The following is a 22,604-nucleotide window of genomic DNA, read 5'->3' as shown; positions in this document are numbered from 1 at the left end:
TACTGGAGAAAGAATGTTCTTTATCTTGCTTGCCTTTGTTTTCACATCTAATTTTTCTTTCCTTCAGTTTATTTTCATTGGAATAATATTTATGTTGTCACACTTCAGCTTATGAATTTGATCATAAAGTGACATTTGTGTTCCAGTGTTATTTTTCTCTTTCTAGTCATTCTAATCCAAAATGCTTATTCTGTCACCTTAGTGATCATGGCCTCAGTCCAAATCTTAGACTGTTTATTCAACATAATATACTTTGAATTGGCTAAAAGCCAACCAGATATTAAGGACACCTTTATCATGCTGAGCTAGAGAGCTAATTGATGTCTCTTGCCTTTATTTCAGAACTGAAGATAATTATAAGAAATTGGTGATAAAATATTTACAATTTTACTGAGGTCAGATAAAAGAAATATTGCAGGAAAATACCTTCATAATTGATCCATTGATTCATCCTTAACTGGTTCTAGTTGAGTTCACAAAGAGTACTTGATGTTTTAGAATAAACAATTTCAATAAAGAAGAAACTTTATTGAAGTATATTGAGTAATTACTGGTTTCTAACTTTCAGTCCTGGAATATTAAAACAATACATGAAAAGAAGTTTTGATCAGATTCAAGTAAATGGTCAGACTGTCCTTAGTATTAAATATTCAAAATTTTAATAATTAAATATTATTAAATTAAAAATGAGGTTTATTGTGTTATTTTTTAAATTCTTTTTTTTTTTTTTTTTTTTTTGTGGTACATGGGCCTCTCACTGTTGTGGCCTCTCCCGTGGGCCTCTCACTGTTGTGGCCTCTCCCGTTGCGGAGCACAGGCTCCGGATGCGCAGGCTCAACGGCCATGGCTCGCGGGCCCAGCCGCTCCGCGGCATGTGGGATCTTCCCAGACCGGGGCACGAACCCATGTCCCCTGCATCGGCAGGCGGACCCTCAACCACTGCGCCACCAGGGAAGCCCTAAATTCTATATTTTAACTGAAAGGAGATATGTCTTTTTCTAGAAAAGAGGATTAAAGCATCCCAAGAACTTAACAGAAAATTACATGGGAAGTGGGAGATAGGGAAATTCTCCCTTTAAACTTATCCATGAGTTTTTCTTTTGTGGAAGAAGGGGGATTAAGCAAGAGTGCATCCATCATGTTGGAATTGAGAGGTTTTTATTTTACCAGGACAGAAATATATTGTTTTTTTATAGAGAGAAAATAATTTCTCTGGAAATGAGTTAACAGAAGAACAAAAAAACAGAAAAATATTTAATTTATCATGCTTTTTAATATCATACCATACTTGAGTTTGAGAAGATCGGGACACTGAGAAATCAGATGTCAGAAAAGGGAAAAATTATATAGGGATTTAAAAGTGAAGCATTTATACAGGATAATAAAAGTTCTCACTTTTATTACAATTCTCACTTTTATTACACATATGGCAATACTACAACTCAGTTCCCTATATTATTAACAGTATATTTTACCTTTCGGCAGATGTTATTAAGGTGAAATTAAGCTATAGGAAAAGATTTATTTGTTTTTGTTTGTTTTCTTGTCAGTACAAGTTATCTTTCTAGCTATTGTAACTTTGACGGTAAGTTTGCTTTTGAGGGTAGAAGTAAGCAAACTGTTATTGTGCGTGTATAAATTTCTTCTTATTTCACAGGTCTCCAGTATCCAATTCACCTATAATACTGATATAACCCAGTTTCGAGACCTCTATCTGGATGACATCCGTAGGGCCTTTTTCCTTGTATCCTTTTTATGGACTTCTGTTTTAAGGCACTGCAACCTCCCATTTAGTGGAGTAAGAAGTGGGAGGGGTTTCTGCCTGTCATTTGGTAGTGGTATTACCTTGGAGGCCATTTAACCGCCCTCTCAACCATAATTTTCTCATATAGTTTACACTTCAAAAAATTTCTGAAACTATAGAAAAGCATAAAGAATGATATAACAAACAAATGTATATATGTGTATTCCTGCCATCCAAGATATCAACAACTAATATTTTGTCACATATGTCACACATTTTAAAAAATTAAAATATTACAGCTAAAGACAGTCTCCTTTCAACTTCCAACTCCAAACTAATTTCCCTCATCCAGAAGACACCACTATTATGAGTTAGGTTTGTATCTTTTTATGTGTATTTTATACTATACTCATGTTATATAACATCTGTCCCACAAGGTTTTTGGATCACATCAGAGGCAATATTGTGTGAAAGTTATTTGTATTAGAATTTTGTAAGACAGTGTGACAGAATAAAGTCTCATTTTGGGAAGGCTGGCTGACTGGGTTGAAAAAACTCATAGGGAGATATTTCCTTTGAACTTACCGTGGTGGAGTCTGGACCTTATAGGTCCAGAAAATAAATGTTCTTATTCTCTCCTCTACCTCTTGCCTTCACTCTCAATTTTGCTTTCTGTCTTTGCAGATTCCTTCCACTCAGCCTATACTAATAAAACACTTCTTCCTTTGAACCCTGCATCTCCCTAAATTATAATTTCATCTTGTCCTCTGTGTCTACTACCAAGCTCCTTGCTGCTACCATTTCCTCCCCATTTATGTACTATATCCTCAAGCCTTGACCAGTGCCTGGCACACAGTACTTCTTCAATATTTGTCAAATGTCTCTGCTGAAGTTGTCCTCTCGTGGTCTGCAGGGCCTTCCTGATTGCACAGTCTAATCTGTTCAGTTTTACTTGACCACTCTTACAACATTCAACTCAATTGACTTTTCTCTTTCTTTTCCCTTGACATCCAGAACATGATCCAGGTTCTCTTCTCAGCTTTTTACACCATCTCTATTCTCCTTCATGGAAACTTACTCTTCCTTTGCTCTTGAACCATGTATGTTTTTCTCCAAGCTCTATCATTAACCTTCTCCTCTAATTGTGCCTGGGTAATGTCATCCTCTCCTATAGCTTTGACTGACACCTCTGTACAAACAACTCTAAGATCTACTTCTCCAGCCCTGACCTCTCTGACCTTAAGAGTCAAATGTCCAACATCCTGCTGGGCATCACCAGATATATATCCACACTGACTAATGACTGCCCACCCCTCTCCAAAACCACTCTCTGCCAGGTTTCATCACATTTAATGGCATCGCCATGCTCCCAGCTACCCAGGGCATCAAACTTGTCATATTTAACAACTCCCTGTCCAGTTTTAAAGTTCCATGGTCTCCCCTCCTTCTCCATTTCCACTCTAACCACACTGGTTCAGACTTTCCTTGTCCCCAACATAGATTACTGAGATAGCTTCCTAACTGAATTTCCTGCCTCTAATTATTTGTATCCCTGATCCAAATATCTCACTGTTATTGGTATTTCTTATTTATATTACTCACCTAAAATTCTTGCCAGCTCTTCATTGTCTCCACAATAAAGTTCAAGGTTTTTTATTAATATGCCACCCATCTACATTTCTTGCTTCATCTTTCACTGTACCCTTCAATAAACGCTCAGCTTCTATCACACCTGTTTACTGTTTCTTGACTACACCATTTTATTTATTTTTTTCTTTTGTCTGCACTGGGTGGCATGTGGGATCTTAGTTCCCTGACCAGGGATTGAACCCCGCACCCCCTGCGTTGGAAGCATGGAGTCTTAACCACTGGATCGCTAGGGAAGTCCTTGACTACATCATTTATTTCCCACTGTTTACCTTTAAATTCATCTTATATACTTCTACATATCATCATAATCTTAGTCACCATATGAGCACTTTAAACTATTTTATTTATATTTATATTCTTAGTGCCTAGCTCTGCCTCTGACATGTACTAGATGATAAATCTTGCTTGGTTAGTTGACTGGTTGAATGCATGGAACAATTAATATATTTAAGGCTCAAGTTACCAACGCAAATGCCGCTTTTTCACTGAAATTTGCCTTGATTCATACTTCCTTTTTAGTGTGTCTGTACCATTTTTGTGTATGTGTTTATGATAATAAAGTAACTAACATTTATCGAGCCCTTTCAGTGGGCCAGGCACTATTTTAAATACTTTACTAGCAGTAAGTTCTTAGACCCCAATATAATTAATACCTACTTTTTATTACTGCACTATTACAAATGTAAGTTTAAGAAATGTCAAAAAGATGTTTACTCTTTCTCATTCTCTATTGAATTATTTTAAAACATGATATCTTATTTCTTCCTAAGCCTTTCAAAGAACCTGGCACGTCTCACATGTAGTGGGCACACAGCGAGCATGTATGAAATGAAATCGTCGTATTTCAGCTGAAAATGTCTATCGCTTTTTTTTTTAATCATTAGCAGCCAACCACAAATAGCAGTAATCCAACTGTTTATGTTAGAGGCAAGGAAAATAGTAACCTTCCCAAGGTTACTAGTGACAAGGATGACCTCCCATGCCTCATTGTTCTTAGTACATTGCTTGTTCAGTCTGGTTCTTTCCAAATGCATTCACAAGGAGATACAATGGAACACTCATTTACAACAGTTTATGATCAAATGTACAAGTAGAAAAGCAAATTACCCTCATGGTAGAATAGGTATATCTTTTCTCAATGAAAAAGAACTTTTATGAATTCTGACTTGTTTTGGCATTTCCTTAACTCTATTTAGGTTTTCTTCTTAATGACGGCCTTTTTTGGAACTGGGAATATAGCTTCTATTAACAGGTAATTTAAAATTAAAAACAGCATATGTATAACCAGAAAATAATACAAATAGGGATTTTGTTCTGTACCTTGCTTTTTACACTGAAGGATGTATTTTGAAAATTGGTATGTATGGGCACATACAAGTCTATCTCATTCGTTTTACTGATTTTATAATAGTTCTTGAGACAATGTATACTTGTGCTTTAGTAAGAGTAGGTTTCAGAAAATTAGGTTAAACATGCTTTTTAGAAGAACGTTCTTTTAAAGTTACAATGTGAATTCTAAACTCCGTTTTCTTTTTGTTGATTCCTTAGCTTTGATCTTGCCTCTGTCTATTGCTTTCTGACCGTGTTTAGTCCTTACATGATGGGAGCCCTGATGATGTGGAAGGTTGGTTTTCTTATTTTCTTAAGATATTGATTTATAAGATTATGAACTCATTGTGACAATTAAGATTATGTAACATGTGACATTAAGATTATAAAGTGACAGAGTTAAGTCGCATGGAAAGAAGATACCTTCTCAGACACTGTTGAATGGGAAGTCGGACACTTTAGCTTTTACTTCAAAATATAATCTTTTTACTTTACTCCTAAGCCCATTTAACTTCAAAGAAGTAGAGAGGCTGTTAGTCCCAGGAAGTCCTATCAAAGGTGATTAAAGCCTGTGGGGAGTGAAGGGTGGATCAAAACTGCCTTGCTCCTCAAGATCAAAGGCTCCCCGAACTGATGTTCCCCACCCCCAAGACTGCCAACGTGTTATCATTTTTTCTCATAATCCCTGTACTTAGAACTGATTTATTCATTCAATAAATATGTCATTGAAGGCTTATGAGCACCGGCTAGGTACTGAGGGTTCTAAGATAATGACAAATTATCAGCTTTCCAAGGGTTCAGACTCTCCAATAGAATGTAATTCATGCTCTTTCCCTTTTTCTCTAGGATCATTAAGCTTGTCTTATTCCCCCTACCATAGTGCCTGGCACATTTTATGTACTTCGTATATATTTGTTTAAATAAAAGAACTAATATCTGCCTAAAATCTGATTGCCTTCTATTCAGATCACATAAGTAATAATTGTTAAAGTATGTGTTTATTAACGGATTAATATCCTTTTTTTTGTTACTGCACTAATACAAATGTAATTTTAAGAAATGTTAAAAAAGATGTTCAGGGACTTCCCTGGTGGTCCAGTGGCTGGGACTCCACACTCCCAATGCAGGGGGCTCTGGGTTCGATCCCTGGTCGGAGAGCTAGATCCCACATGCTGCAACTAAGAGTTCGCATGCTGCAGCTAAGACCCGGCACAGCCAAATAAATACATAAATAAAAATATTAAATAAAAAAAAAAAGATGTTCATTTTCTCATGTCCCATTCTCTACTGAATTCTTTTGAAATGTGTATTAACAGTTTCCTTAATCTTTATTTACATTTTTCTTAAAGGTAGTTGTTCTTTTCTCAGTCTGTTAAAGATCATGGGCCTTTAATTAAAAACAAGCAAAAAAAAAGAAAGAAAAATAGAAGTTTAAACTAAATGCTAGACTTATAATCTCTAGCTTAATTCAGTAAGCTTTACTGACCTAATATATTTGGTCACTTTCTTTGACTGATGTGGCTGGAAGTGAAAATTCTCCTGGACCTCTGTTTCAGTCATGTAGCCTTCACTACATGTAGCCTTCGCTTGAACAAGAGTCTTATGCAGTTTTGAACATCATTTCTTTTCCATATTTTCTCCCTCCCCTCTTTGTTTAAACATTGTGTGTGTGTATTTTTTTTTTAATTGGTCACTGGAAAGCAGTATCTCAAAATATTAACAGTGTTACACCTGGATTATAGATTTTTCAACCAGTGTAAATTTTATTATACCTTTCTCCATTTTTTTTACAGAGTATGAATTTTATAATCAGAAATAAATTAGTATTAAAATAAAACAACAGCAAGCAATGGTAAAACAGCTAAATCATGTTAATAGAGTTGTAGTATCAAATAACCAGATGAGTTCAGGGATCTGTGAATCAAATCATCAGGCTCCATAGTTTATTTGATTTGGGTCATTAATTATTATACTGAGTTAAATAGAACAAAAACTTGGAATAGGCTTTATTTGAAATATTTGTTGTTATCTTTTATACTACAAATGCTGTTGATGTGGATTTTTAAATCTGTTTTTGTCACCATTCTATATGTCATTGGTATCGCGGTTTTATTTCAGCATTGGCTTTTCACTAATACAGACAAACTTTGAGAAATTGAAATATTTCTTCAAATGCTACAGCTACCCATGGCATCATTTGTTGTTCTTTTAAACAGATTTTAATCCCCTTTGCTCTTGTGATGTGTGCTTTTGAAGCTGTTCAGTTAACTACCCAGTTATCATCAAAAAGGTAAGATGAATGTTTAAGAAACACTGAATTTGTTAGTTTTTAGGAAATGAGAGTTAACACTTGAGGGTATTTTGTGTGATTGCTATTAAGACACAGTAACATAGATTTATTATAAAAATGAGAAAAAAATGTTTCACCCTTTTAGTCAGAATTCAGTTGTCATGAGAGGAAATTAGTTGATTAGCGCCTGTAGCAGAATAATATGCTTTCTCAACAATAAAATGTTATTAGAATATTATTCAAGCTAGAGAGGAGCCCCCCTAGAAAACTATAAAATATAAACGTTAAATTCTTGTAGTTAATAACTTGTTTATTGTAGATATAACTGTGCCTACAAATTCCAAGGGATATCATTCTGTTTTCTTTTGGATTATTTCTTAAATGTGTATTAGACAAATGCGTTAACATTATATCATTTTACATGGCTTGAAATTAACTTCTAGATGTCAATAATTTACATAGTTTCTTAGTCTTGATCTCTACACTTCTGGCAAATGGAATGGGAAGTATCCTTTCTGAGTTTCTAGGAACTTCTGGAGCAGTCAGTGTTAAGCAATCAAGAAGCTGTCAACTCAACTATTTGCTTTTTGGACGCAATGAAATTGTGTCATCAGCACAGGACTGATCAGCCTCTCTGAAAGACACGAGATAAATGTGTAGCTTCTTAGCAGTTTCGTTATTCTTGAATCAAACTGGAATATTCAATGCTGAAAGAAATAACTAATATTAGCATAAATTTGCATGTTCTTCTTGATGAATTTAAGCTAGAACCAAGTGTAGCGTATTATTATGTATTTGCCATAATAATAATAATAAAAAGGTTTTCTTGCACTATTTAAAAATAGTGGAAATCTCATTTCTAGACTAATTTAGTATATTTTTGCAGGATATTTACATGAATTTAACATTAAAAGCATTTATACCTTGTCAATACCACATAAAAGATACTTAGATGCAATTAAAAAAAAACTAGTAAGTGACATGTACTTTCTCACATCTCTGTTAACAGATGCAAGTTTTTAGAAGGGCTTTTAATTAAAGTTTAAGAAGACCTGGGGATATGTGGGATGAGAGGTAGAAGGCTCATCAAAATGTGTGTGTATATGTGTGCGTGTATTTGTGTGTGTGTGTGTGTGTGTATAGTAATTTTAACCTGAGACTAGTACGATGAAAAACTAAATACAAAGGGAGAGTTTTAGTTTTGTTCGTTTGGTATTTAGTTTGTTTAGTATTTAGTTTTTCTACAACGAAAAACTAAATACAAAGGGAGAGAACTGAGGCAAAGATGACAAAGTTGTGGCTTTATAAATGTCTTCTCTTTTGACCTTTAAACCTTTACAAGTCACTGACATTCCCCCCTAATATAACACTGACCCCTCAAACTTAACATGTCGTACATTGAACCCAGCAATTCCCTTTCTTCCTGTTGAACTCTGCTCATCCTGTTTTCTTTTTCTAATCCGTTGCACAAACCCAAATCCATCCATCCCTCATTGCCAAATCCACTCGCTACATGTCACTGTTATCGTCTCTTCTTTCTATTCACATTTTCAGTCACCTCCATGAACCCACTATCATCAGTCATCTTCAGGGGCCTCTTAGCTGATCTCCCTGCTTTTACTCCTGTCCTCCTACAGTTATTATCCATACAACAGACAGAGGAGCCTTTAAAACCTTCCAATGGCTTCTTGTCACAACTAGGAAAAATTCTAAAGTCCTAATTATGGCCTAAATGGCCCCATGTGATCTGGCCCCTGCATATCTATCTCTCCAACCTTATTTCCCACAACTCTTGTGCTAGCACACTCTGCTTAAAGCTGACCCTCTTGCTGTTCTTCAAATACACCATGCACGTTTTCACTTCATGCCCTTTGTACGTTCCACACTCTCTCTACCTGCAGTGCTCTTTACTCATATAGTTTCATGGTTCACTCTGTTCACACAGGTCTCTACTTAAATGTCTTCTCCTCATAGAGGTCTCCCCCAATCAATTGACTTTTCTTCCTGACATTTAACACCACCTGACATTTTATTGTTATTACAAACATTCTATTTATTATTTGTCTCCCTGAGTAGATGGTAGGCTCTGTTCACCAATGTTTTACCAGCAACAAGAACAGTGGCTGGCATACAATAGAAACTGAAAACCTATGTGCTAAATTAGTGGTAGAAGTTATCAGCACAAAATAAAACTGGAAATGGCTACTACTACACATTGTGACATTTCTTTTATACACAAGACTGACTTAAGAACGTCCCCCTTTTGGTTCCATAGAGCACTAAAATTTGACCCAGGAAAAATTAGACTTGGTAGAAACAACAACAAATAACACTGTAAAAAGGTAAAACCACCCAGAGTAAAATCTATAACTGACAAAATAATGATGAAGAAGCAAAAAATTAAAAATAGTGACATCACCAAATGCTGCGGAGGATGCAAAGAAATTGCTCTCAGACATTGCTGGTGGGAATGTAAAACAGTGCAACTACTCTGAAAAGAGTTATCCAGTTTCACATGAAACTGCGCAAACAACATAATCCAGTAACTGCACTCGGCTCTTTTTCCTAGAGAAATGAAAACTTGTGTTTGCACAAAAACTGTACACAAATGTTTATAGCAGCTTATTTGTAATAGCCATAAACTGGAAACCACCCTGATGTCCTTTGGTGCTTGAATGGTTAAACAAACTGGTATAATGGCAATAAAAAGGAGCAAACTATTGATACACACAGAACCTTAGATGAATCTCAAGAGAATTGTGCTGAGTGAAAAAGGCAATCCCAAAATGTTATAAGTGATTCAAATGATTCCACTTGTACAACACTCCTGAAATAACAAAATTATAGAAACAGAGAACAGATTAGTGGTTTCCAGGGACTGGAGATTAGACAGAGAGTAAGCAAGAGGAGGATAGATGTAGCTATAAAAGAGTATCATGAGGGATCCTTGTGATGATGGAAACATTCTGTATCTTGATAGAATCAATGTCAGTATCCTGGTTGTGATATTGTGCTATAGTTTTGTAAGATGTTACCAGTGGGGGAAACTGGGCAGAGGGTACATGGGTTCCCTCTATATCATTTCTTGCAGTTGCATGTGAATCCATAATTATCTAAAATAAAAACTTTAATTTAAAAAATCATAATTCATGTCCCTTTCTTTTTAAAATTTTATTTATTTTTTTTTACACAGCAGGTTCTTATTAGTCATCAATTTTATACACATCAGTGTATACATGTCAATCCCAATCTCCCAGTTCATCACACCACCCCCACCCCCCCGCTGCTGTCCCCCCTTGGTGTCCATACGTTTGTTCTCTATCATGTCCCTTTCATACCATTGAAATAAATATTCAAAGTGTTAAATAACATTTTTGAAGTCTAGCCCATCACTGTGGGACAGTAGTCCATGATAATGTGAAAAGAGCCTTTGTCAAATGTAGTATTTTCAGAAGCAGAAATACTAATAACAGAATGTTAGATTATTTGATTATTTTCATTTTGATTTTAATGTGCTTTTAAAATGTGTCTGCAGTATTACATGTGTTTTTTCTTTATTTTTTTCCAGTCTTTTTCTCATGGTTATCAACATATCAGACATCATGGCTTTGGTAAGGCATTACTGGATATTCAATATAAATATGATTGACAAGCTAAACAATGAGTTGATTTTTTTATATATATATATATATTAATTTATTTATTTATGTACGTTTGGCTGCATTGGGTCTTCGTTGCTGTGCGCAGGCTTTCTCTAGTTGCAGTGAGCGGGGCTACTCTTTGTTGCAGTGCACGGGCTTCTCATTGCGGTGGCTTCTTTTGTTGTGGAGCACGGGCTCTAGGTGTGCGAGCTTCAGTAGTTGTGGCACGCAGGCTCAGTAGTTGTGACTTGCGGGCTCTAGAGCTCAGGCTCAGTAGTTGTGGCGCACGGGCTTAGTTGCTCTGTGGTATGTGGGATCTTCCTGGACCAGGGCTCGAACCCGTGTCCCCTGCATTGGCAGGCAGATTCTCAACCACTGTGCCACCAGGGAAGTCCCCCAATGAGTTGATTTAATCAAGTGAAATATGAATGCATTTCTGTACGTGAACTCTTTACATACTGAGTTATAAGTGCTGGCATAATTTACACATAAATGACTTTCTTTTTATATGACCTATAATGTGGTAAGAGTGCTCTTCTTAGAGTGTCAGAAATCTTCTAACTTGATTTATTAGAATCTGTCACTTTATACACAGTCTTCAGTGGTACATTGTATTTGAAATGAAACTTCCATAGGAAGTTAACAGAAAAAACTAACTTTAGGTTTAGGTAATATACCATTTTCCTACTTGAAGTGCTGATTTTTAACCATTCTGTCAGATTGAAAAAGAAAGGAAAAAAGAGGGGAGGAGGAAGGGAAGGAAGGAAAGAGGGAACAGAGTGGGATGATGTTATCAAGATGCTAGCTCTAATAATGAGTTCTAGTGCAGAACAGGTAGGTGGGCCTCTAGTATGTAATGTATTAACAAAAAGAACCCATTTTACACCTGCAAGTTCAGGAGGGTTCCCCAAACTACCCTAAGGTTTGATAATTCACTAGATGGACTCACAGAATTCACTGAAGACTGTTATATCCACAAGTGTGGCTTATTATAGGGAAAGGAGACAGATTAAAATCAGCCAAGGGAAGAAACGCAGAGGGCAGAGTCCAGAAGGGGTCCAGGTCTGGCCATACTCTCCCCGTGAAGCTGGGACAGCCGTGCTCTACCGGCAGCGATGTGTGACAGTGCACGTGGAGTACTGCCAGCCAGGCTCACCAGAACCTCGATGTCCAGGCTTTTTATTGGAGCCCAATCGTATATTGTTCCCGTGGCCAACCTTTAATCTCCAGTCCTTCTAGAGGTAGAACTGATAACACACGGCCCAAAGCCCTGAACATAAATCACATTATTAAACTGTCCAATGGCTGAGGTCCCCCAGGCAAAACACTCCTATCAGGCAGGACCTAGTAATCGCCTCCTAGTAGCTGAAGGTAGAGGCCAGACCTCTCTTTAGATAGGGTTAATTCTTCACTACACATCTTATGCTGGAAGTGCTGAGAGACGAATGTTAGGGTAACTTCCCAAATCAGATTCCTAGTCACTTGATTCAGATGAGAACATTTTTATGTTGTATCGAACTGGATATATTTCTGAAATTGACCACACATAATGTTAGAACAAATTAGCTTTCAGTTTTGCTCACAAAGTGGCAAATAGACAAAGACATGTTAACAGAAGAGAATTTAAATTCTCTGATTAATTTTATATGAAGAATCAGACTGCTGAGTTTAACTTAGAGAGCCATGTGTGGTCTAAGTTCTGCTTACCTGACTGGCATTGTATCTCTCCTCTCCCTCCTTGTTTCCTCTACCCAGCCTCACCTTGGACCTGCCAAGCTCTACCTGGACTCTTGATGTTTATAAGCGTTACTCCCTCTGTCAGAAACAAACTTCTCCCCGGATCTCTCCAACCTCCTCTTTCCTCTGACTCTTACTTGTCACTTAGATTTTTAGACTTTTTATTGGGACAACCTTCCCTTATTACCCCAGCTGGGGTGTGTGCCCCTTTCTTTGTGCTCCTGTACTTGCCTGTATTTCCAATCATAACACTCATCACACACACACACACACACACACACACACACATGCCTGATAAATTGACTGAATCAGTCACTAGATTATAAATCTCCTGAAAGAGAGTTTATCTCCAGGACCTAACACAAGGATTAGCACATAGTAGGCGGTCAGTAAATGTTTGCTGATGAATAGATGATACGGCTTCCTTTCACTGCAGTCTTTGGTATTATCGATACTTAGTGTCTTTTATGAAAGTTGGCTGGGTTTTCTTCTAGTTATTCAAGATGTCACTTTTGTGCTTATATGATTGAATGGCAATGCTGTTTGTGGCTTTTAAGCTATTGCTCATTTTAGTCCAAGCAAAAATTTCAATAAAGGGCGAATTCTTATTGATTCCAGTCAGATAGTGGTTCTGAGGGGTCAGAAATCTGAAGGACATAATCCTAAAACAAAGTTGCTTTTAGGCTGAATCTATATAGCCTTTGTTTTTAATGAAGCCATATTTTGTTTTATTTTACAGCATTTTTTCTTCTTGATCAAAGATTATGGCAGCTGGCTTGATATTGGAACAAGGTATAGTATATATTCACATAGAATTCTTCAGAGTGCAGTGAAAAATAGTAACTTGGTATCTTAGTATAGAAGATTTCAATTTGATTTTTGAAGTAAGCATAGCAAGTAGCAATTATTTTAAACCTCTGGAGGTGAGACACGTCCCTCCAGTTCTTGGCATTAACACATTATCAGGTGTTTCCTTGGGATGATGTGGGGACAGATGTTAAGTCTGAAAGAAATGCAGAACAGCAGGAAGGTACAAGGAAAACTGCTTGAATCTGGGGTAGATCACTCCAGTGTCTGTGTTCTCATAATCTCTCAATCTCTCTCAAGAGCAATGAAGCTATTCAAGTTGCAGTGTGAATTTTCTGTGGCAGTTTACATTTCATGTAATCATCATATGCCTCCTAGAATCTTCAATATGGGAACATGTTAACATGTGATACCTATAACATTGTGTTTTAAAGTATAATCTGAACAAAATGTCAGTTTCCTGTTTATTGTGATTTGAACGTCAATGATTGCCATAATCTGTTAAATTTCTTCTCTTTGAGGGGAAGAAAGCAAGGTTGATCCTTTTGCCTTTTTGTTTTCAAATGCATTCAGAGATAGAATACATTCTTATAGACTAATTTTATTTCCTTTAGTCAGTATTTGTTCAGCCAGGAATTGTGTAGGTTTGGGTGAGGTACTCGATTACAAGTCCTCTCCTCTGTTCCTACCTCTTAGGCAGCTCAGGCTTGTACCGCCTTGTTATTTATATAGAGGTCTGTCTCCCTTGATAGTCAGCTGATTTGACTCTCTTCCATTCCTTGTGTGCTAGGCACAGAGAGGGTACTCCACAGGTCGTTAATTTTGTTTTCATTAGTCTCTTAAGTTTGAAGCTTAGGGAAAGTTTTAATGTGTCCTTCTCACCAGCCCTCTGATCCCAAAGTGTCCAGGCAGGTAGTAGGTCATGGTATGGGCTTTAAGCCAGAGCTCCTGGGATTGATCTATTTCTGCCACTTTTTAGCTGTAAGACTGACAGCAAGTGACTTAACGTCTCTAATCTCTCTCTGTCTCTTGTCGTTTTGAATGAATTAATCCATGTAAAGCGTTTAGCACAGTGCCTGACATCAAATAAGCTCCAATAAATGGAAACTATTATTATGTTTTTATCCTTCATAGTGTTTCTTGTATTTGAGATACCTCTCCTTATTATCTCCATAATTTGATTAATTTATTTTCATTTTAAACATAGGTCAGAATTTTGTTTGGAAAATATTCTGACAAAATATAGCATTATTACATATGAGACTTTTTATTTTATTCTTAATTGTAGCAAAATATACATAATATAAAATTTACCATCTTAACCCTTTTCAAGTGTAGAATTCAGTGGCATTAAGGACATTCACATTGTTGTACAACTATCATTATCATTCCATCTCCATAATGGTTTTCATCTTGCAATAAACTCCTCATTCCCCGTCTCCACCAGCCCTGGCAACCAACATTTTAATTTCTGTTTCTATGTATTTGACTACTCTAGGATAGCTCACATAAATTAAATTGTACAGTATTTGCCCTTTTGTGACTGAATTATTTCACTTAGCATAATATATTCAAGGTTTATCCATGTTATAGCATGTGTCAGAATTTCCTTCCTTTTGAAGGCTGTATAATGTTCCATTGTGTACAGACCACATTTTGTTTACCCATTCATCCATCAGTGGACACTTGAGTTGTTTCCCCCTTTTGGCTATTGTGAATAATGCTGCTATAATATGGGTTTGAGACTTTTTGATGGGAGAAATTTATATTGGTTTTGGCTCTAAAGAGATGTGAAGGAATGAAGAGGATATATTTCTCACATGAAGATGTGCATCATTAATTTCTACATAGCATCATTAATTTATATTACACAAATTAAGGATTTGATTTTCTCTGATTCACTTGAGGTTTATCTTTACTTGGCAGATTTTTTTCTTCAAAGTATGAATTTCACTGTTATTACCAGTAATAACATGCATAAAACACAAAGCATTTTTAAATATCCATGATCTCAATTCAACAGGGCAAATATTTATTGATCACCCGCTATGCACCAGGTGAATTTCTGGGGATGAAAAACACATTCTCAGGCTCTCAGGGAGCTTAAGGTTGGAGGAGGAAACAGACTCATGAGCAGACAATATGGTGCAGTGTGAGAATTTCTAGAATAGTCTCTTGGGTGCTGTGGGGACATTAGTCAGGGCACCTACCTCAGCCTTGCAGGGTAAGGGAAGGCTTGTTAGGAGAGGGACTGTTTAGACACTGCAAGAGTAGCATTTAGAAGAGCGCATTGGGTCACAAGATCTAGGGAGAATGTGTAGCATAAATAAAGGCAAAGATCTAATGGCACCTTAAGGAACCACTGATATTTACGGGTAGAGAACAGGAGGTGTGGCAATGAGGCTGAAAGAAGTGGCCAGAAAGGCAGAAGGAAACCAGGTGAGAGTAGTGTGGTGGAAATCAAAAGAACATTCAGGAAGGAGGGAGGTTATTGAGATGTTACAGAGAGAGTAGGTAGGAAAAGACATAAAGACATGCATTGGATTAAACAGTGGGTCATTGATGAGCTTGGCCAGGGACGGTTCAGGGTAAGATTTAATATTAGACGTCTGCACTGAATCAAATCCATTGATTTCTGGGTGAGGACCACAGACCAAAGATAATCATTTTTCTCCTCTCTACCAAGTCTTCAATAAAATAACAAACCCAGCAAAAGTGAGGACAATAGAAAAATGACCATCAGCAAATGCAAGTTCAACAAATTCCTAGAAGATGGATAATCCAAGAGAGGAATCAGCAGCCCAGAATCTATCAGCGAGTGCTGCCAAAGGAACAGAAAAGCCCAGAGGCTCCAGACTCAGTTGGACAGTAATATGGAGCTCAGGAGTGAGGAAGGGGATTAACTGCATGTCTCTCAGTCCAGTGATGGTACCAGTGAGCTCTCCATGGCCTCTTTCCTCCTTCCTTCATCCCCACGTAGGAAGTACTACTTTCTGCATTTTACTCCCAGGGAAAAACCTGGAAAGAGGCTGAGGAGATGTGAAGAATTTCACTGCTGTGACACATGTGCTTCTACCTCATAGAAAACCTGTCCTCCACTCTAGCATTCATAGCTTCCTTCCACCCCAGCCCAAAGGGCAGAGGCAGGCACCCCTCCTGCTAATCCTGAAACATGACATAGCAATTTTTATTACATACCCACAACTTACTGGCAACTATCCTATATGTGAGTTAGACCTAGAGGAAACCAAGACTTTCTTAAAAACTTAACACTACCCTCTGATTGCTAGAGTAACCAAGATTACTCTACCCAGCAAGGATCTCATTCAGATTCGATGGAGAAATTAAAACCTTTACAGACAAGCAGAAGCTAAGAGAATTCAGCACCACCAAACCAGCTCTACAACAAATGCTAAAGGAACTTCTCTAAGTGGGAGACACAAGAGAAGAAAAGAACCTACGAAAACAACCTATTGTTTTGACTGAACCTACAAAAACAACCTAATGAAACTTCAAAGCTATAAAAGAGGAAATAGACAGTAACACAATAATAGTGGGGGACTTCAACACCTCACTTACACCAATGGACAGATCATCCAAAATGAAAATAAATAAGGAAACACAAGCTTTAAATGACACAATAAACCATATAGATTTAATTGATATTTATAGGACATTCCAACCAAAAACAGCAGATTACACTTTCTTCTCAAGTGTGCATGGAACATTCTCCAGGATACATCACATCTTGGGTCACAAATCAAGCCTTGGTAAATTTAAGAAAATTGAAATCATATCAAGCATCTTTTCTGACCACAATGCTATGAGATTAGAAATGAATTACAGGGGAAAATACGTAAGAAACACAAACACATGGAGGCTAAACAATATGTTACTAAATAACCAAGAGATCACTGAAGGAATCAAAGAGGAAATCAAAAAACACCTAGAGACAAATGACAATGAAAACATGATGATCCAAAACCAATGGGATGCAGCAAAAGCAGTTCTAAGAGGGAAGCTTATAGCTATACAAGCCTACCTCAAGAATCAAGAAAAATCTCAAATAAACAATCTAACCTTACACCTAAAGCAATTAGAGAAAGAAGAACGAAGAAAACCCAAAGTTAGCAGAAGGAAAGAAATCATAAAGATCAGAGCAGAAATAAATAGAAACAAAGAAAACAGTAGCAAAGATCAATAAAACTAAAAGCTGGTTCTTTGAGAAGATAAACAAAATTGATAAACCATTAGCCAGACTCATCAAGAAAACAAGGGAGAGGACTCAAATCAATAAAATTAGAAATGAAAAAGGAGTAGTTACAACAGACATCACAGATATACAAAGCATCCTAAGAGACTACTACAAGCAACTCTATGACAATAAAATGGACAACCTGGAAGAAATGGACAAATCTTTAGAAAGGTATACCTTCCAAGACTGAACCAGGAAGAAATAGAAAATATGAACAGACCAATCACAAGTAATGAAATTGAAACTGTGATTAAAAATCTTTCAAAAACAAAAGTCCAGGACCAGATGGCTTCACAGGTGAATTCTATCAAACATTTAGAGAAGAGCTAACACCCATCCTTCTCAAACTCTTCCAAAAAATTGCGGAGGAAGGAACATTCCCAATCTCACTCTATGAGGCCACCATCACCCTGATACCAAAACCAGACAAAGGTACTACAAAAAAAGAAAATTACAGACCAATATCACTGATGAATATAGATGCAGAAATCCTCAACAAAACACTAGCAAACAGAATCCAACAACACATTAAAAGGATCATACACCATGATCAAGTGGGATTAATCCCAGGGATGCAAGGATTCTTCAATATATGCAAATCAATCAATGTGATTCACCATATTAACAAATTGAAGAAGAAAAACCATATGATCATCTCAATAGATGCAGAAAAAGCTTTTGGCAAAATTCAACACCCATTTATGATAAAAACTCTCCAGAAAGTGGGCATAGAGGGAACCTACCTCAACATAATAAAGGCCATATACGACAAACCCATAGCAAACATCACTCTCAGTGCTGAAAAACTGAAAGCATTTTCTCTAAGATCAGGAGCAAGACAAGGATGTCTACTCTCACCACTATTATTCAACATAGTTTTGGAAGTCCTAGCCATGGCAATCAGAGAAGAAGAAGAAATTAAAGGAATACAAATTGGAAAAGAAGAAGTAAAAGTGTCACTGTTTGCAGATGACATGATACTATACATGGAGAATCCTAAAGATGCCACCAGAAAACTACTAGAGCTAATCAATGAATTTGGTAAAGTTGCAGGATACAAAATTAATGCTCAGAAATCTCTTGCATTCCTATACACTAATGATGAAAAATGTGAAAAAGAAATTAAGGAAACACTCCCATTTACATTGCAATGAAAAGAATAAAATACCTAGGAATAAATCTACCTAGGGAGACAAAAGACCTGTATGCAGAAAACTGTAAGACACTGATGAAAGAAATTAAAGATGATACCAACAGATGGAGAGATATACCATGTTCTTGGATTGGAAGAATCGATATTGTGAAAATGACTCTACTACCCAAAGCAATCTACAGATTCGATGCAATCCCTATCAAATTATCAAAGGCAGTTTTTATGGAACTAGAACAAAAAATCTTAAAATTTGTATGGAAACACAAAAGACCCCGAATAGCCAGAGCAGTCTTGAGGGAAAAAAAGGAGCTGGAGGAATCAGTCTCCCTGACTTCAGACTATACTACAGAGCTACAGTAATCAAGACAATATAGTACTGTCACAAAAACAGAAACATAGATCAATGGGACAAGATAGAAAGCCCAGAGATAAACCCACGCACCTATGGTCAACTAATCTATGACAAAGGAGGCAAGAATATACAATGTAGAATAGACAGCCTCTTCAATAAGTGATGCTGGGAAAACCGGAGAGCTACATGCTTAAGAATGAAATTAGAACGCTCCCTAACACCATACACAAAAATAAACTCAAAATGGATTAGAGACCTAAATGTAAGACCAGACACTATAAAACTCTTAGAGGAAAACATAGGAAGAAGACTCTTTGATATAAATCACAGCAAGATCTTTTTTGATCCACCTCCTACAGTAATGGAAATAAAAACAAAAATAAACAAATGGGACCTAATGAAACTTCAAAGCTTTTGCACAGCAAAGGAAACCATAAACAAGACGAAAAGACAACCCTCAGAATGGGAGAAAATATTTGCAAATGAATCAATGGACAAAGGATTAATCTCCAAAATATATAAACAGCTCATGCAGCTCAATATTAAAAAAACAAACAACCCAATCCAAAAATGGGCAGAAGACCTAAATAGACATTTCTCCAAAGAAGACATACAGATGGCCAAGAAGCACATGAAAATCTGCTCAACATCACTAATTATTAGACAAATGCAAATCAAAACTACAATGAGGTATCTCCTCACACCAGTTAGAAATGGCGTCATCAGAAAATCTACAAACAACAAATGCTGGAGAGGGTGTGGAGAAAAGGGCACCCTCTTGCACTGTTGGTGGGAATGTAAATTGATACAGCCACTATGGAGAACAGTATGGAGGTTCCTTAAAAACTAAAAATAGAATTACCATATGATCCAGCAATCCCACTACTGGGCATATACCCAGAGATAACCATAATTCAAAAAGACACATGCACCCCAATGTTCATTGCAGCTCTATTTACAATAGCCAGGTCATGGAAGCAACCTAAATGCCCATCGACAGACAAATAGATAAAGAAGATGTGGTACATATATACAGTGGAATATTACTCAGCTGTAAAAAGGAATGAAATTGGGTCATTTGTTGAGACGTGGATGGATCTAGAGACTGTCATACAGAGTGAAGTAAATCAGAAAGAGAAAAACAAATATCGTATATTAATGCATATTTGTGGAACCTAGAAAAATAGGACAGATGAACCTGTTTGTAGGGCAGAAATTGAGACACAGATATAGAGAACAAACTTATGGACACCAAGGGGGGAAAGTGGCGGGGGACTGGCGGTGGTGGTGTGATGAACTGGGAGATTGGGATTGACATGTATACACTGATGTGTATAAAATTGATGACTATTAAAAAAATAAAAATAAAAATGAGGAAGAGGAAGAGAAACAGGGAATAAGTATATTGTTAATATACTGAAATAAGAACAACAAAAAAAAGGTTCCAATTAAAAAAAAAAAATTAAAGGGAAAGTCATAAATGAAATGGGAGGTCAGGAAGTAGAGTTTTAAGTCCAGACCACTCTTTCAAGCTTAATTGGAAAGGGAAGGAGAAATAGGGCAGTTATCACATGGGAATACCCTCACACCTCCTTTTGAGATTTTGTTATCATTTTGTTTCAGCCATGAGTGATGTGAGGAATGATATTATAGTTGGAAGGCATGAATGTCCCTAGATCTGGTTACCCTATGTCAAAACTGGGGTCCAGCATCGGGGCTCAAATGCAGTAAGCCCATTCACAGAGTAGAGTAGTGACCCATCCCCGCAAGGTCAGAGCAAGGCGTTGCAACACAGAATCTCTTACCCAGCAGTTGTTTATTTGAGACATGGGCCCGGAGAGGCGTGATACAGGCAGTTCAGAGACCAGGGAATCCGTTTATATTTGGCAAAAGGCAAAACAAGACAGAAGCTCAAACTTGAGTTTGAGCTCAGGATGCCAAAGGCTTGCCCCGGTCACAGCTGTAGCACTAATAACCAACACTGGTATTGTGCCACCATGTTTACAGTATCTTCCAGCACATTATTTCATGTGATCTTTATCATAGCACTGTGAAGTACACATTATTTTCCACCACAGATATATTTACTGCCTCATTTTACAGTTGAGGACCCCGTGGCCCTAAGGAGAGTGCGACTTGCTCATGCCACAGGGCCTGTAAATGGCTGAGCAGGTCAGGGAGGCAGCACTTGGGCACCAGAGCTGTGTATTCCCACTGCCCTTAAGTGCCTCTACTTAGAATTCCCCAGAGTCTTTGTTTTGTAATTCTAATAACCTCTTTTTGAAAAGTGGCTCTGTGTCTAATCCCATGTTTGTGATTGTTGCAAAGGAACCATTCACTGCAAAGTTTTGAATAATATAAATCTAGGATTTACAGGAGAAAGAAATATTGATTAGGAGGGAATGAGCCAAGAGTAAGGGCATCTTAGGTCAGAAAAGTCCTGTTTTGTGCCAGAGGCCTTTGTTGAGTGTACAGAGCGGAGTTGTGTCCTCAAAGAGAAAATACTGAGAAGCAGGGAATGAGGCCGGTGGCAGCTTTCTGCTAGGGGAAGGCCGTCACGGGGCGTGCAGGCTGCCGACAGGCACCACAGACCCAAGCACACACTGCCAAACTGCACGGCTGGCAAAGTGGCGTCTTATTTATGTCAGAAGATGGCAACAGATAGTCTCATACTGGTGGTTGAGAGAAAAACCTTGTGACATAAAGAAGACTCTTCCTAGGAGAGTTAAAAGATACGGTTAAAGAAACGCTGCAGTACTGTGATGCTTATGAAATTCTGAGGCTCTGTGTGTGCCCTAGAAGGACTTTTGCTAGGGCTACAGAGAGTCAAGGGCAAATTCAAGGACATAGTGATGAATCAAGATACCCATGAGCAAGGCCCTGATCAGAAATTTTCGTTAGCTGCATCACCTTTGCTGACCTTGGTTACCTTATACTCAGGACTCCAGTAGAGGAGATTTCTTTTCAGCATTGGATCCCAGAATTCAGGACCTTTTCCCCCACTTACTGACTGACTTAGTCTTTCATGCTTTCACTCAACAAGTACCTATTGAGCAACAACTCTAAGCCTGTCTTTCTCATTACATTGTGCCCTCTTGCTCACATCCATCTCTTGTCAGTTCTTCACGGATCCCATTCCATTCAGCACTGTTGGCCCTGTTCCCTTTCTGTCATCTTCAGTCTTTCATCGAAAACTTAATTAGCAGAACGTTCCCCTCAACACCAACCCCTCAAATTACCTTTTCTTTGCTTCCTCTCTAGTAATGTACTCTTTCATCAAAAAGAAGAAAAAGAAGGAAGAAAAAGAGAAAGGGAGCCGTGGGGAGGAGGCAGGGGAAAAGAGAGGGAGGGAAAGAGAGAGAAAGAGAAAGAATACCCTTTTTAGCATTTCATTTTCCACCTTCTGGCATCAACATCAGCCCTTGATCCACTCCTGAAGTCCTGTATCCTTCTTTGTCCACAAATTATTTTCTCTCTTTCCCAGTCTTTCATGTTGCTTGTTTAAAGATAGTCACCGTTTTTCTCTGGAAAATTCTGCAATGTCTTTCTTTAGAAATGTTAAACTGTTTTAAGGAATTTAATGCAATCATGTTTATCTCTCCTCCTTTCTGGGATCGCTAGAAGTTTCCAGAAACCTTTTGGAGGA

General features: G+C 37.4%; 1 protein-coding gene across 7 annotated transcripts in view; it reads left to right on the top strand.

The window, feature by feature from the left end:
* Window positions 1-22,604, top strand: part of PIGN (phosphatidylinositol glycan anchor biosynthesis class N) — a 108,194-nt gene that overhangs the window by 73,110 nt on the left and 12,480 nt on the right. For 6 of the 7 annotated variants that reach the window (XM_027118689.1, XM_027118683.1, XM_027118686.1 and 3 more), the window contains 6 exons: window positions 1,658-1,744; window positions 4,591-4,646; window positions 4,943-5,018; window positions 6,940-7,013; window positions 10,582-10,624; window positions 13,131-13,183. In XM_027118689.1, the coding sequence (XP_026974490.1) occupies window positions 1,658-1,744; window positions 4,591-4,646; window positions 4,943-5,018; window positions 6,940-7,013; window positions 10,582-10,624; window positions 13,131-13,183 (389 nt within the window). The remainder of the gene's footprint in view (window positions 1-1,657; window positions 1,745-4,590; window positions 4,647-4,942; window positions 5,019-6,939; window positions 7,014-10,581; window positions 10,625-13,130; window positions 13,184-22,604) is intronic. The other variant, XM_027118688.1, reaches the window with a different exon arrangement.

This window comes from Aethalodelphis obliquidens, unplaced genomic scaffold (genome assembly GCF_003676395.1).
Source record: "Aethalodelphis obliquidens isolate GAN/ISIS:26980383/991018 unplaced genomic scaffold, ASM367639v1 scaffold19, whole genome shotgun sequence".
Classification (NCBI taxonomy): domain Eukaryota; kingdom Metazoa; phylum Chordata; class Mammalia; order Artiodactyla; family Delphinidae; genus Aethalodelphis; species Aethalodelphis obliquidens.
Note: the sequence above shows the minus strand (reverse complement) of the source record. Positions and strands in the feature narration are given on the sequence as shown.